Source organism: Panulirus ornatus, chromosome 44 (assembly GCF_036320965.1).
Source record: "Panulirus ornatus isolate Po-2019 chromosome 44, ASM3632096v1, whole genome shotgun sequence".
Taxonomy (NCBI): domain Eukaryota; kingdom Metazoa; phylum Arthropoda; class Malacostraca; order Decapoda; family Palinuridae; genus Panulirus; species Panulirus ornatus.
In genome coordinates this window covers 7,424,045-7,439,799 of record NC_092267.1, presented here as the reverse complement: position 1 = coordinate 7,439,799, position 15,755 = coordinate 7,424,045, and the positions used below count along the sequence as shown (strand labels likewise).

General features: G+C 38.9%; 1 protein-coding gene and 1 long non-coding RNA gene across 18 annotated transcripts in view; one reads left to right on the top strand and one right to left on the bottom strand.

The window, feature by feature from the left end:
* LOC139762699 (7SK snRNA methylphosphate capping enzyme-like) overlaps window positions 1-9,308 on the top strand; it is a 55,333-nt gene extending 46,025 nt beyond the window's left edge. For both annotated transcript variants that reach the window (XM_071687682.1, XM_071687683.1), the window contains exons 7-9: window positions 2,531-2,749; window positions 6,507-6,662; window positions 8,044-9,308. In XM_071687682.1, the coding sequence (XP_071543783.1) occupies window positions 2,531-2,749; window positions 6,507-6,662; window positions 8,044-9,138 (1,470 nt within the window). In that variant the 3' untranslated portion in view covers window positions 9,139-9,308. The remainder of the gene's footprint in view (window positions 1-2,530; window positions 2,750-6,506; window positions 6,663-8,043) is intronic.
* LOC139762703 (uncharacterized) overlaps window positions 9,208-15,755 on the bottom strand; it is a 41,622-nt gene continuing 35,074 nt past the window's right edge. For 13 of the 16 annotated variants that reach the window (XR_011715803.1, XR_011715810.1, XR_011715809.1 and 10 more), the window contains one exon: window positions 9,208-10,509. This is a non-coding gene — a long non-coding RNA (uncharacterized lncRNA). Of the gene's footprint in view, window positions 10,510-11,637; window positions 11,694-15,755 lie in introns of all 16 variants that reach the window. The other 3 variants (XR_011715807.1, XR_011715797.1, XR_011715804.1) reach the window with 1 other exon arrangement.

The window sequence follows — 15,755 nt, the reverse complement described above, 5'->3', positions numbered from 1 at the left end:
AAACCTGGATGTTCTGGCTCTGATTGAAATGATGCTCATTGGTAAATGGAAAGAGTGGTTTGGGAAAGTCTTGGGAGTAAAGTCAGGGTTGGTGAGGGGACAAGAGAGGAGTAGCACTACTCCTGAAGCAGGAGCTGTGGGAGTATGGGATAGAGTGTAAGAAAGTAAATTCTAGATTGTTGCTGTTAAACTGAAAGTGGATGGAGAGAGATGGGTGAATATTGGTGCCTATGCACCTGGCCATGAGGAAAAAGATCATGAGAGGCAAGTGTTTTCTGGAGCAGCTGTGTGAGTGTGTCAGCAGTTTTGATGCATGAGGCTGGGTTTTAGTGATGGGTGATTTAAATGCGAAGGTGAGTTGAGGGTATAATTGGTGCACATGGGGTATTCAGTGTTGTGAATGGAAATGGTGAAGAGCTTAAGGATTTGTGTGCTGAATAAAGACTGGTGATTGGGAATACCTGGTTTGAAAAGAGAGATATACATAAGTATACATATGTGAGTAGGAGAGATGGTCAGAGGGCATTATTGGATTACGTGTTAATTAATAGGTGTGCAGATGAGAGAGTTGGATGTTAATGTGCTGAGAGGGGCAGCTGGAGGGATGTCTGATCACTATTTTGTAGAGGTGAAGGTGAAGATTTGTAGAGGTATTCAAAAAAGAAGAAAGAATGTTAGGGAGAAGAGAATGAGTAGTGAGAGTAGTGAGCTTGGAATGGAGACTTGTGTAAGGAAGTACCTGGAGAGATTGAATGTAGAATGGCAAAAGGTGAGGGGAATGGGTGAGGAATGGGATGTATTTAGGGAAGCAGTGATGGCCTGTGCAAAAGATGCATGTGGCATGAGAAAGGTGGGAGGTGGGCAGATTAGAAAGGGTAGTGATTGGTGGAATGAGGAAGTAAAGTTGTTAGTGAAAGAGAAAAGAGAGGCATTTGGATGATACTTGCAAGGAAGTTGTGCAAATGACTGGGAGAGGTATGAAAGAAATCAGCAGGAGGTCAAGAGAAAGGTGCAAGGGTTGAAAATGAGGGCAAATGAGAGTTGGGAGAGAGAGAGTATCATTAAACATTAGGGAGAATAAAAAGATGTTTTGGAAGGAGGTAAATAATGTGCATAAGACAAGAGAAGACAATGGGAACATTGGTGAACGGGGCAGGTGGGGAAGTAATAACAGGTAGTGATCAAGTGAGAAGATGTAGTGAGTATTTTCACGGTTTGTTGAATGTGTTTGATGATAGAGTGGCAAATATAGGGTGCTTTGGTCGGGGTGGTGTGAGAAGTGAGAGGGGTCAGGGAGAATGGTTTGGTTAAGAGAGATGAGGTAGTGAAACCTTTGTGGAAGATGAAATCTGGCAAGGCAGCTGGTTTGGATGGTATTGCAGTAGAATTTATTAAAAAAGGGTGACTGTGTTGTTGATTGATTGGTAAGGATATTCAATGTATGTATGGGTCATTGTGAAGTGCCTGATCATTGGTGGAATGCATCCATAGTGCCATTTTACAGAGGCAAAGGGGATTAAGGTTAGTGTTCAAACTACAGAGGCATAAGTTTGTTGAGTATTCTTGGGAAATTGTATGGGAGGGTATTGCTTGAGAGGGTGAAGGCATGTGCAGAGCATCAGACTGTGGAGGAGCAGTGTAGTTTCAAAAGTGGTAGAGAATGTGTGGATCAGGTTTTTGCTTTGAAGAATGTTTGAGAAATACTTAGAAAAACAGGTGGATTTGTATGTAACATTTATGGATTTGGAGCAGGCATGTGATGGGATTGATAGAGATGCTTTGTGGAAGATCTTAGAGTATATGGTGTGGGAGGTATGTTGCTAGAAGCAGTGAAAAGTTTTTACTAAGGATGTAAGGCATGTGTACAAGTAGGAAGAGTGGAGGGGGAATTGGTTCCCAGTGAATGTCAGTCTTTGGCAGGGGTATGTGATGTCCTCATGGTTGTTTAATTTGTTTATTTAAGGGGGTGGTTAGGGAGGTAAATGCAAGAGTTTTGGAGAGAGGAGCGAGTATGCAGTCTGTTGGGGATGGGAGGGCCTGGGAAGTGAGTCAGTTGTTGTTCACCGATGATACAGCTCTAGTGGCTGATTTGCATGAGAAACTGCAGAATTGGTGATTGAGTTTGGAAAATTGTGTGAAAGGAGAAAGTTAAGAGTAAATTGAAATTGTTTGTTTGTTTAGAATTCATGTGTGGGTCATAATTTTAGTTGAAAGAAAAAAAGGTTAGAGAGTCACAAAAGTAGGGCTTTGCACTGAGATTCACCTGAAAGTTATAGGAATGTGCATCATGACAGACAGACAGATAAGCAATTCAAATTATTTCAATAAAATTACGTGGTTAAGGATGCAAGATCTATTGGGCACATGTTTACAGTAATCATCTTTGCATTACTACCCCTATAGAATATTAAGAATCTTTAGGGTAAACATTTAAGAGATTACGTTTTTGATAAGAGGAAAGCACTCAAGTATTAGAAAGTATTTAAAACAGTAAAGTTTAATTGACATATATTTCATAACTGCTTTTCAGGCCAATTATGTTTTGGAGTCCGATGAGTTGTTGGAGACAGTAAGGCCAGAATTTGACATCATCCTATGTTTGAGTATTACAAAATGGGTCCACCTTAATTGGGGCGACTCAGGCCTCAAGAGATTCTTCCGTCGCATCTTTTATAATCTGAAACCCGGAGGTAGACTTATTCTTGAACCTCAGGGCTGGCCATCATACAATAAGCGAAGGAAACTTACGGTATTTGTTTTTTGTTGTTTATGTATTGTTTTTGAATTTGACTTTGTTGGTAATCTCATGTTTTTTCTTAGGATGTAGTTAACACTGGTATCCCTGCAGAATATTCACATTACTACAGACTGTTGTCCAGCCTTCAGTACTTTCCTGCCTTTACATGTTCCTTGGTCATGAACTTCCTTGTCATTCATATTTATATCTAACCATTACATTCTCTCAGGTTTATTCATCTGTTCCACCATACACTATGCCTCACATGCTTCATCATCCACCTTGTCAATAGCAAATATAAGAAAGATGCAAACCATGCAAAACACCAAAAAGCATAACAGTTGCTGGCTGTCAACAACTGCAGACATGCATGATCTTCATAATAGAAAAGATATACCTGACTCGTGCTAGTACAGCCTATATCCACAGATCCTACCTTACTCAGCAACTACAACATTACCAAAAACATAATCACACCATAATGACTGCAGACGCCCAAAAAACCATCTCTCAGCACAGTTTAAATACCATACCACCAAACATGCATCCATATGAAACTACACTTGACATGCATTACCCTTTTTTGCTTTATGGACACTACCTATCTCTCCAGCTTTACAAACACTAATTCAGCATATCATGAGACCCCCTTATACCCAAGATGTAACTTCCATGCTGAAGACACGGAGTACTTACTTATTTGTGCTTGCTCACCTCAGAAAGACACAAGTTCACCACTTTTTGACTTGTTTCCTACCCATTGGATTTGGCTGGCTTTCCTTATTCTGTGGGAGGGGTTTGTTGGGCAGGAAGATTAAGGTATATATGCACTGGTGCTATCAGACTCCGCCTGCAAGGTTACACTGCAAGTGAAAAGTCACATTTGGATAGGCTATATCAAGCAATTGATGGAGAAGAGTACAGTCCTATCAGGACTGGAGGTTTGTCATTTCTTTGCTACAGCATGGAGTGCAGTCTGTCTTATCAGCAACTCTTGTAAAATCCTTTTATAAAGAGAGTATGCAGTATATTGTTGTTGTTATGTGATATTGTAAACCAGATATATATTATTAATATTATTATTATTTTGCTTTGTCGCTGTCTCCCGCATTTGCGAGGTAGCGCAAGGAAACAGATGAAAGAAATGGCCCAATCCACCCCCATACACATGTATATACATACATGTCCACGCACGCAAATATACATACCTATACATCTCAATGTGCACATATATATACACACACAGACATATACATATATACAAATGTACATAATTCAGTCTGCCTTTATTTATTCCCATCGCCACCTCGCCACTCATGGAATAATATCCCCCTCCCCCCTCATGTGTGCGAGGAAAAGACAACAAAGGCCCCATTCGTTCACACTCAGTCTCTAGCTGTCACGTAATAATGCCCGAAACCACAGCTCCCTTTCCACACCTAGGCCCCACACAACTTTCCATGGTTTACCCCAGACGCTTCACATGCCCTAATTCAATCCATTGACAGCATGTCGACCCCGGTATACCACATCGATCCAATTCACTCTATTCCTTGCCCGCCTTTCACCTTCCTGCATATTCAGGCCCCGATCACTCAAAATCTTTTTCACTCCATCTTTCCACCTCCAATTTGGTCTCCCACTTCTCCTCATTCCCTCCACCTGTGACACATATATCCTCTTGGTCAATCTTTCCTCACTCATTCTCTCCATGTGTCCAAACCATTTCAAAACACCCCCTTCTGCTCTCTCAACCACGCTCTTTTTATTTCCACACATCTCTCTGACCCTTACATTACTTACTCGATCAAACCACCTCACACCACATATTATCCTCAAACATCTCATTTCCAGCACATCCACCCTCCTGCACACAACTGTCCATAACCCACGCCTTGCAACCATACCATATATATATAATTATCCCTGGGAACAGGGGAGAAAGAATTATTCTCACATATTCCGGAAATCCTCCCCTCCTTTTTTTTTTTTTTTTTTTTTTTTCCAAAAGAAGGAACAGAGAAGGGGCCCAAGTGACAATAGTCCCTCTAAGGCTCAGTCCTTTGTTTCTTAACACTTCCTTGCTAATGTTGGAAATGGTGAATATATATGAAAAAAATGTATTTATAGATATCTTTTCTTTCATACTATTAGCCATTTCCTGCATTAGCGAGGTAACGTTAAGAACAGAGGACTGAGCCTTTGAGGGATTATCCTCACCTGGCCCCCTTCTCTGTTCCTTCTTCTGGAAAATTAAAAAAATGAGAGGGGAGGATTTCCAGCCCCGCACTCCCTCCCCTTTTAGTCGCCTTCTACGACATGCAGGAAATATGTGGGAAGTATTCTTTCTCCCCTATCCCTGGGGAGTATTTATACTTTTTTTTTTTTTGCCGCTGTCTCCTGCGTTTGCGAGGTAATGCAAGGAAACAGACGAAAGAAATGGCCCAACCCGCCCCCATACACATGTATATACATACGTCCACACACGCAAATATACATCCCTACACAGCTTTCCATGGTTTACCCTAGACGCTTCACATACCCTGATTCAATCCACTGACAGCACGTCAACCCCGGTATACCACATCGATCCAATTCACTCTATTCCTCGCCCTCCTTTCACCCTCCTGCATGTTCAGGCCCCGATCACACAAAATCTTTTTCACTCCATCTTTCCACCTCCAATTTGGTCTCCCACTTCTCCTCGTTCCCTCCACCTCCGTCATATATATCCTCTTGGTCAATCTTTCCTCACTCATTCTCTCCATGTGCCCAAACCACTTCAAAACACCCTCTTCTGCTCTCTCAACCATGCTCTTTTTATTTCCACACATCTCTCTTACCCTTACGTTACTTACTCGATCAAACCCTTCACACCACACATTGTCCTCAAACATCTCATTTCCAGCACATCCATCCTCCTGCGCACAACTCTATCCATAGCCCACACCTCGCAACCATACAACATTGTTGGAACCACTATTCCTTCAAACATACCCATTTTTGCTTTCCGAGATAATGTTCTTGACTTCCACACATTCTTCAAGGCTCCCAGAATTTTCGCCCCCTCCCCCACCCTATGATCCACTTCCGCTTCCATGGTTCCATCCGCTGCCAGATCCACTCCCAGATATCTAAAACACTTTACTTCCTCCAGTTTTTCTCCATTCAAACTTACCTCCCAATTGACTTGACCCTCAACCCTACTGCTCTTATTCATATTTACTCTTAACTTTCTTTCACACACTTTACCAAACTCAGTCAGCAGCTTCTGCAGTTTCTCACATGAATCAGCCACCAGCGCTGTATCATCAGCGAACAACAACTGACTCACTTCCCAAGCTCTCTCATCCCCAACAGACTTCATACTTGCCCCTCTTTCCAAAACTCTTGCATTCACCTCCCTAACAACCCCATCCATAAACAAATTAAACAACCATGGAGACATCACACACCCCTGCCGCAAACCTACATTCATGTAAATATTTATATTTTTGGTCAGTATTGCTGGAGCTTAACCCTTAAGTTTGTGAATGTAGGTAGGGTAATTGAAGAATTTGTATAAGATTCTGAATACATCCCTTTCCATTTAGTGTTAATAATTTCAAACATAATCTAGATGACTTCAGAGATTGGATTAATTGCATGTCTCATGATGTATAACCAAACTTATCTGGCTATTTGTATCAGATCATTAAGTTCCAGTAAATCTAATACTTTAAGGTGGTGAAATGATTAAGGTAGTTTAATAAAATAATTTTTTTTCCAGAAGCGAATTTTTGACAATTACAAGAACATCCGCTTGTTTCCTGAAAAATTTAATGACTATCTACTGCATGAAGTAGGCTTTAGCACAAGTGAGAAGATGACAACACCTCCCCATGCTTCTCGTGGCTTTCAGAGGCCAATCATTGTATATACAAAGGTAACTCAAAGGATAGTAATTAGGTCCCCTAAATTGCTTAAAGTAGTTTTGTAGAGGTAGTATTATACCATAGGGTACATAAATGGCATTTAGTGTGCTGAAGATGGTGATTTTGTATTTATGCTCTTCATAGCCTTCCAACCTTTTTCAGCTTGAGAAAAGATAAGCTGTCAGATATAAGAAGGCTTCATAGGGGGATTGGTGTTAGGTATATACTTGTATGCAAGTGGAACATAATTCAAAAAGTAGATCAGCCTCTAGAATACAGAAAAATTGGTTTAAACTTATGAAAAATGGGTACAGATTTTGCAAAATGGAAAGATGGACCAAGTAGGATGGAAATGAAATGTTGAATTTGGTCAGCATGGAAAAAATGGGGCAAGTAATTTTATACATGACAAGAGCAGCTCTGAAGAGATTTATGTTAACAAAAATGAGGAGTAGGAATAGTTAAGGAAGATCAAATGGATGGTTGAAAAACATTGATGGATTAAATATCCGTGCTAAAGATTTAAGTATAAGGGAATGTATGAGACATACTGTGACTAATGTGTTGAGGGTAGGTTTAATAGTTTCTGACCTTGCCATTATCAGTAAATTTCCACAATCTGTAAGTTGGCATGCAATTAAAAATATTAGGGTTCTCTTCTTAGGCATGGGGGAGAAAGAATACAATGTAAATATGTCCCACATATCATATAAGGGAAAAAGAGGAATGAGATTATGGAGGCGAGGGATGCCTATAAATTTGGTATTATTTTCCAAAAGTAGAAACAAAAGGGCCCAAGTGAGGGGTTTTCTTTTGAAAGCTCACTTGTCCCTGTTTTCTATAATGAACATCTGTAACATACTGTCCAAGTTTCCGAGTTCAGTTGTCAAAACATTGCAGAATTGTGAGGTGCTCCATGTCCAGGTGAACATCCCAAAATGTGGCTGTGAATTATTTCCGTACAAGTTACTGATAACTGCAGACTGCCAAAATTATACCTGCCATAAAGAAAATGTCAAGGAAGGTAGAGATAATATTATTTTATATGTTTCAAGTTTAGTGGTATGTCTACTTAAAACTTTTAGAAATTTCTTTGTTCAAGGGAGAAAAATGGTGACCAGATATTTTGGCCACAGCTTGAGAAATTCTAGTGAAAACCAATCCTATTAACCAATTTGATTAGGCCGAAGATTATGTATCACTAATTTGACATTGACACAATCAGTGGAAAATTGAGTGTGAGTAAGGTTGTGTTAGTAAGGTGAATGATGAGTTATAAAGGGAGGTGGAGAGAGTGTTGTTGTGAAGGTTTGGAGGTTATGGGAAAGTGTATTGAGTTGATAGGAATATTTTGTAATATTCTTACTAATAATGAGTTCATTTCTTCAACAGGCTGGGGGAAGTAACAAGGCCAGTCCAGCAGGAGAAGGTAGGTTAAAAGACAGTAGCACAACAAAAAAAGTCAAAGATGGAGTAAATGTCATGGTAGATCAAGATAAAATAAAATATGCTTGCTCAGAAGGAGTAAGTAAAAATGTTAGAAAAGACGCAAATGTAGGAAATAATCTTGTAAAGGAAATTGACTTGAACAAAGAACATGAAATTATGGCAGAAAGTAGCAAAGTCAATAAGAGTGTAGTGAAAGCAGTGGGTGATAAAGATTTACAAGGAGCAACAGACAAGATTAGTAAAGATACTCATATAGTTATGACTCCAGCAGAACAAAGAGAAAGGCATTGCAAAACTTTGAGGCGTACTGTTAGTTTACCAGAACCCATCGTAAGTGTACCTGAATGCCAAGAAATTAAAGACTCTCAAACAGTATCAAGGAGACAGAAAGACCCAGAGAGCAACAGGGAAGATAAGCATTTTTGTGATACTTGGGTTGCAAAAGAATTGCAAGTGGGTGAATTAGGTAGCTATACAACACATTCCTCCGGTGATACACAAAGTGTGGGTAGAATAAATGAATTGCCTTATTCATCAAATAAAAATAATAAGAGCAAAGACTCTCAGAGTGTTCTACCTTATATTATTCAGTCTACCATCAAGTCCGAGTCGTGTGTAAGTTGCAATAAAATTTCATGTACAGTTTTAACAACAGGTTTGAACAAGGGAGAAAACTTAGAGTCAGCAGATAAGTACGACAAGGTCAGAACTGTTTTAAGTTCAGAATCTGTGACTGAAATAGACAATTGTAAATGTGTCAGTGGAAAGGCTAATGTGAGACAAAAGCCAGAGGATTGTATCTCGCTCAATTTAATTGATGAGAAAAGTTGCGATTCTAAAATTCCAGCTGTACAGGAGAATATACAAGGCAGTAGTGCAATCAGTGTTGAAGAAACTGTAACAGTGATGCCAAGAGTGAAATCTCCACAGAGGAATAAATTTGAGAACGACAAAAATACTTGTGCTACATCACCTCTCAGACATCGATTTGTTAGCATTGATCAAGAGAAGGCTCCAAAGGAACCCAGTAAAATGTGAAGGCAAAAATGAAACCATAATCCAGGCATTTTTACTGGCTGCAGAACTGTTTTACAGGAAACACACAAAAGGACACAAGTTAGGTTTTATTTGATTTAATGTCTTTCCCTAACAAATGTGTTTAGTTATTGTACAAACAAATCTATGCTAATACATTTTAAATAATTATGGATATAGTTTTAATCACAGAATTAAAAACCTTTTAACTTGACTCCCTCCCCACCCAATAAAAAAATGTAATCCATCCATTTTAAGTCTGAGTAGCACATGTATGATGTTCAGAGAAATGCAGTCTACTCTTCTTTTGAGAGAGTGGAGAGAAACCCCTAAAATGCTCTAATTGGTTAATAACATGAACAACATTTTGTCTATGTGAAAAAGTAAATGACTATTATTTGCACTGTATTACATTTTTCCTTTAAAGAAAATACATTGCCCAATATTTTAATTAAAGCAGGATGACGTAACCTATTCATTACCTGAGATTTCTTGACTCCAGATTTTTACCATTTTTTTCTGTAAGAATGTTCACTTCAATCCAACTTGAGTTCTTATACAATGTCTCCTGCTTTCAGTAGTTTTTAAGTGACTAAAAATGATCTGATTCCTATAAATAATCAGCAGTTATGCTAGCTAGTGCTGCTGCCACATTTCCCTCTGCAAATCAGCAGTACTATTATTGTTTCCCAAAATCCTTCATCAGTTTCATAAGACTTTCAATGTAACTCATGTGAATGGTGCCTTTGGCTTGGAAACAACTGTCTAGCCGAGATCTTGATGTAAAGAGGATGTCGGGAAAATTTTTTTTACAGGGGATAGCATCATAACACAATTGTCTATTCATTTGGCTCAGCAGTAGCCATCTTTGTTACATAGTGCTCAAAGTTGAATCTGAAATATATGGGCTTGCCTGTGATATTTTGCATTATGCTATGGTAATTAACATTGTATGATCACTTCATCCATGACCAGTTCCTTCTGAATTTCCAATCCTTGTCACCTAGAAGTTTGACATACAAGTTAATATTTGCATGCCAGTTATGGGGTAAGAGCTTGAAAATAAATGGTACTGTGTTTTAAATCCCTGGCTTCCGATTAGTACAGTTCTTTGCATGGTAATAATGCTGTACTCTAAAATAAGTTTTCAGCTCTCAACTAGTGAATGCATGATCAACTTTGATATTTACCGTACATTGAAATGTCTTTTCCTTGAAGTCAAAAAAGACAGCGTAAACACTTCAAGATCTTCACAGGTGAGTCATTACCCAAGTGATCCGAGATGGTTTGGCAGTTAAGAACAATATCTTGAATTCTTGCATCTCTTCACAGTGTGTACTTAAGTCACTCCTCTCCAGACTGAGGCCACCTTCTCTGAAAGATCAAACAATATATTTTGTAAGCTGCTGTCTACAAGAACACATTATGAAACTGAATAAAAGAAAAAATCTGGATCATATTTTACAGAAATAAGGGTAAATGGACAAATACATCAGTTTAAAGATTTGGTGACTTCATTTCCCACCCATGTAGGAATACAAAAGCAGAGTCCACCTAAATGTACTTATCAGCTGCTGTGGCAAGTCCATTTTGTCCATCTGGTGTAGCAACCAGTTGTACGTTAATGATAAAATTTCAGTATTATTCAATAAGCAAAGCAGTATGTTGTAAAGATGTATGTATTTGTTCACTTAATGTAGGAATCTGTCTGTGGTGAGTCTATCCCTGAATTTATATTACTATGGGGAGTTTATTAATCCATCTGGTTGTGGTTAAGAACATTTATATCACTTAAATTAGCCTACAGCAATGAGAAAATAATTTACCTTATGTTGGAGTCTGCTGCAGTGGTGAGCGTTTCTTTTCATCAGAAGTGGAAACCACACATAACCCTCTACATACACTCACTCACATTGAATTATAAACATGCATACACATGTACACCCAACATATACATTATCTTTTACAGATGGGTCTGATAGATTTCAAAATGAACAGGGCCACCCCTGTTATCAGGAGGGTTGGTAAAAGTGAATGTGAAGCTCTTCTTAATAACTATGATTGCTGCTTTGTAGAATAATTACTCAAAGTAAAAAAAAATAAAAGAAAGATGTATTACTAGTCTAAAGGAGTATACTCTACACTGTACAGTTTGTTTTGCACATACTGATAATAAGGATTACAGGCTTACCAATGTAAGGCATGACCCTAGAGCATGTCAAAATCTTTCCTCGACTATGTCATTTTGTATAACAAAAAAAGATAAGGATAATGTTTTGTAAGGCACACAGTAAAAAATTTCAAGCCTTTATCAAAATGCTATGAAAAATAGTTGCAATCACAGAATGTATTCGTGTAAGTGATTCAAGAAACACAACTATAAAGTATTAACTATTATACTTGATCGCCATTTTCCACATTAGTGTGGTAGTGCCAGGAAACAGACTGAGAGAGACCCATCCACACACACACATATATACATATGTACATATTCATACTTGCCTTCATACATTTGTGGCAACATCCCACCCCAGAGGAAACAGCATTGCCATCCCCTGCTTCAGAGGTGAAAACAGTGATAAAAGTGTGATTATGCTGCACATGAATAACATGGTAAATAAAATAAAACGGTACTGTATATTACATACAAAAAGGTAATAATTATATATATATATAAGAGACTGGGTTATAGTGATGGGTGACTTGAATGCAAAGGTGAGTAATGTGGCAGTTGAGGGAATAATTGGTATACATGGGGTGTTCAGTGTTGTAAATGGAAATGGTGAAGAGCTTGTAGATTTGTGCGCTGAAAAAGGACTGGTGATCAGGAATGCCTGGTTTAAAAAGAGAGATATACGTATGTAAATAGGAGAGATAGCCAGAGAGCGTTACTGGATTACGTGTTAATTGATAGGTGTGCGAGAGACTTTTGGATGGGAAGGAGACTTGTGTGAGGAAGTATCAGGAGACACTGAGTACAGAATGGAAAAAGGTAAGAAAAAAGGATGCAAGGGAGTGGGGAAGGAATGGGATGTATTTAGGGAAGCACTGATGCTTGTGGCATGAGAAGCATGGGAGGTGGGCAGATTAGAAAGGATAGCGAGTGGTGGGATGAAGAAGTAAGATTATTAGTGAAAGAGAAGAGAGAGGCATTTGAACAATTTTTGTTGGGAAATAATGTAAATGACTTGGAGATGTATAAAAGAAAGAGGCAGGAGGTCAAGAGAAAAGTGCAAGAGGTGAAAAAGAGGGCAAATGAGAGTTGGGGTGAGAGTATCATTAAATTTTAGGGAGAATAAAAAGATGTTTTGGAAGGAGGTAAATAAAGTGCATAAGACAAGGGAACAAATGGGAACAACAGTGAAGGGGGCTAATGGGGAGGTGATAACAAGTAGTGGTGATGTGAGAAGGAGATGGAGAGAGTATTTTGAAGGTTTGTTGAATGTGTTTGATGATAGAGTGGCAGATATAGGGTGTTTTGGTCGGGGTGGTGTGCAAAGTGAGAAGGTTCGATAGAATGACTTGGTAAACAGAGAGGAGGTAGTAAAAGCTTTGCAGAGGATGAAAGCCAGCAAGGCAGCGGGTTTGGATGCTATTGCAGTGGAGTTTATTAAAAAAGGGGTGACTGTGTTGTTGACTGGTTGGTAAGGATATTTAATGTATGTATGACTCATGGTGAGGTGCCTGAGGATTGGCGGAATGCTTACATAGTGCCATTATACAAAGGCAAAGGGGATAAAGGCGAGTGCTCAAATTACAGAGGTATAAGTTTGTTGAGTATTCCTGGGAAATTATATGGGAGGGTATTGATTAAGAGAGTGAAAGTATATACAGAGCATCAGATTGGGGAAGAGCAGTGTGGTTTCAGAAGTGGTAGAGGGTGTGTGGATCAGGTGTTTGCTTTGAAGAATGTATGTGAGAAATACTTAGAAAAGCAAATCGATTTGTATGTAGCATTTATGGATCTGGAGAAGGAATATGACAGAGTTGATAGAGATGCTCTGCGGAAGGTATTAAGAATATATGGTGTGGGAGGCAAGTTTTTAGAAGCAGTGAAAAGTTTTTATCGAGGACGTAAGGCTTGTGTACAAGTAGGAAGAGAGGAAAGTGATTGGTTCTCATTGAATGTAGGTTTGTGGCAGAGGTGTGTGATGTCTCAATGGTTGTTTAATTTGTTTATGGATGGGGTTGTTAGGGAGGTGAATGCAAGAGTTTTGGAAAAAGGGGCAAGTATGCAGTCTGTTGTGGATGAGAGAGCTTGGGAAGTGAGTCAGCTGTTGTTCGCTGATGATACAGCGCTGGTGGCTGATTCAGGTGAGGAACTGCAGAAGCTGGTGACTGAGTTTGGTAAAGTGTGAGCAAGAAAGCTGAGAGTAAATGTGAATAAGAGCAAGGTTATTAGGTACAGTAGGGTTGAGGGACAAGTCAATTGGGAGGTAAGTTAAAATGGAGAAAAACTGGAGGAAGTGAAGTGTTTTAGATATCTGGGAGTGGATTTGGCAGCAGATGGAACCATAGAAGCTGAAGTGAGTCAGGGTGGAGGAGGGGGCAAAAGTTCTGGGAGCAATGAAAAATGTGTGGAAGGCGAGAACATTATCTCGGAAAGCAAAATTGGGTATGTTTGAAGGAATAGTGGTTCCAACAATGTTATATGGTTGTGAGGAATGGGCTATAGATAGAGTTGTGTGGAGGAGGGTGGATGTGCTGGAGATGAGATGTTTGAGGACAATATGTGGTGTGAGGGGGTTTGATCGAGTAAGATGTGAAAGGGTAAGAGAGATGTGTGGTAATAAAAAGAGTGTGGTTGAGAAAGCAGAAGAGGGTGTTTTGAAATGGCTTGGTCACATGGAGAGAATGAGTGAGGAAAGATTGACAAAGAGGATATATGTGTCAGAGGTGGTGGGAATGAGGAGAACTGGGAGACCAAATTGGAGGTGGAAAGATGGAGTGAAAAAGATTTTGAAGTGATTGGGGCCTGAACATGCAGGAGGGTGAAAGGCGTGCAAGGAATAGAGTGAATTGGAATGATGTGGTATACTGGGGTCGACATGCTGTCAATGGACTGAACCAGGGCATGTGAAGCGTCTGGGGTAAACCATGGAAAGTTCTGTGGGGCCTGGATGTAGAAAGGGAGCTGTGGTTTCAGTGCATTATACATGACAGCTAGAAACTTGAGTGTGAACGAAAGATGTCTTTTCTTAGTGCTACCTCGCGCACATGCAGGTGGAGGGGTTTGTCATTTCATGTGTGTCAGGGTGGTGATGGGAATGAATAAGGGCAGACTATGAATTATGTACATGTGTATATATGCGTGTGTGTTTATATATGTATACGTTGATATGTATAGGTATGTATATGTGCATGTGTGGACATGTATGTATATGTGCATGTGTGGACATGTATGTATATACATGTGCATGTGGGTGGGTTGGGCCATCCTTTTGTCTGTTTCCTTGCGCTACCTCGTTAATGCGGGAGACAGCGACAAAGTATGATAAATAAATACTTTTAATATATAAAATTCTATATATTTATCAACAATTACAAAGAACTATTTTAGGAGCTATAAATCTTTTAATTATAATAGCAGGACTGGTAAGTACAAAATATGTAACCCCTTATAAAGCTACTGAAACCTTAAAAAAACAAACAACTTTCATTAAGGAGATGGTCCACAAAATAAACCTAATATGATTAGATATAACTTTAACAAGAAGTGAGTGGCAGTTACTGATTGTTATCATTGTATGTGCAAAGAAAATTCGGAAATCAAACTCTGCTAATGTGAAATTAGAAGCACAGAGGGTATAATGACACTTTTATCCTATCGTTAATTATGTGTCACCTGTTAATGTGTTCCAGTTTATGTTTGGATTGTTAAGGTCTCCTACTATTATAACTTCTCTACTGTTTACTATAGTTTTGATTTCATTACATAGCATCTTATCGTCATCTTTTTGCTTATGAGGTCTGTAAATAACACTGACATAATTTTCTTTTGAACTTGTTGGTAATGTCTAAATAAAGTCATAACTGAGTATGTCTATTTTGCTTATCATAATAACACTTAGATTGTTGTCAAATCAAAACTCCACCACCTATCCTGTATAAACAATCTTTCATAAATAGTTTGTACTCGGGTATTTCTAATTCAACGAGTTTACCCACATTTCTGAGATTGCAATAATGTTCAGTTTTTCAGTAATTGCATATGATACAAGTTCATTAGGCACTTAGGCAGGAACATAAGGTAAACAAATTAGGTATTAGTTGGTAGGAATATTAGGTAGCAGCCTCTGAAAACATTGCCCTGGAGTTGCCACTCTGCCTGTGGCCTGTTAAGGGTGAATGGCTAAAGGCTATGAAACGACACTGAAATTCAACAGTAATGGAAACTTTTGCTGTGGCCACCTCTTTAAAGGAGTTCTTGGATGAAGCAGGCTTTGGAGATACAGAGATAGTAACCTATTGAGATACATGACCTTAGTGGTTTTTAACCTTCAATAATTTCAAACCTCATGTTACAGGTAACCATATAATAATTATCAGCAAAGCCATCAGCCTACTCAAAAGAAGTACATTAGCAATGCTATCACTTGTGTCAGAAATGACAATAGCTC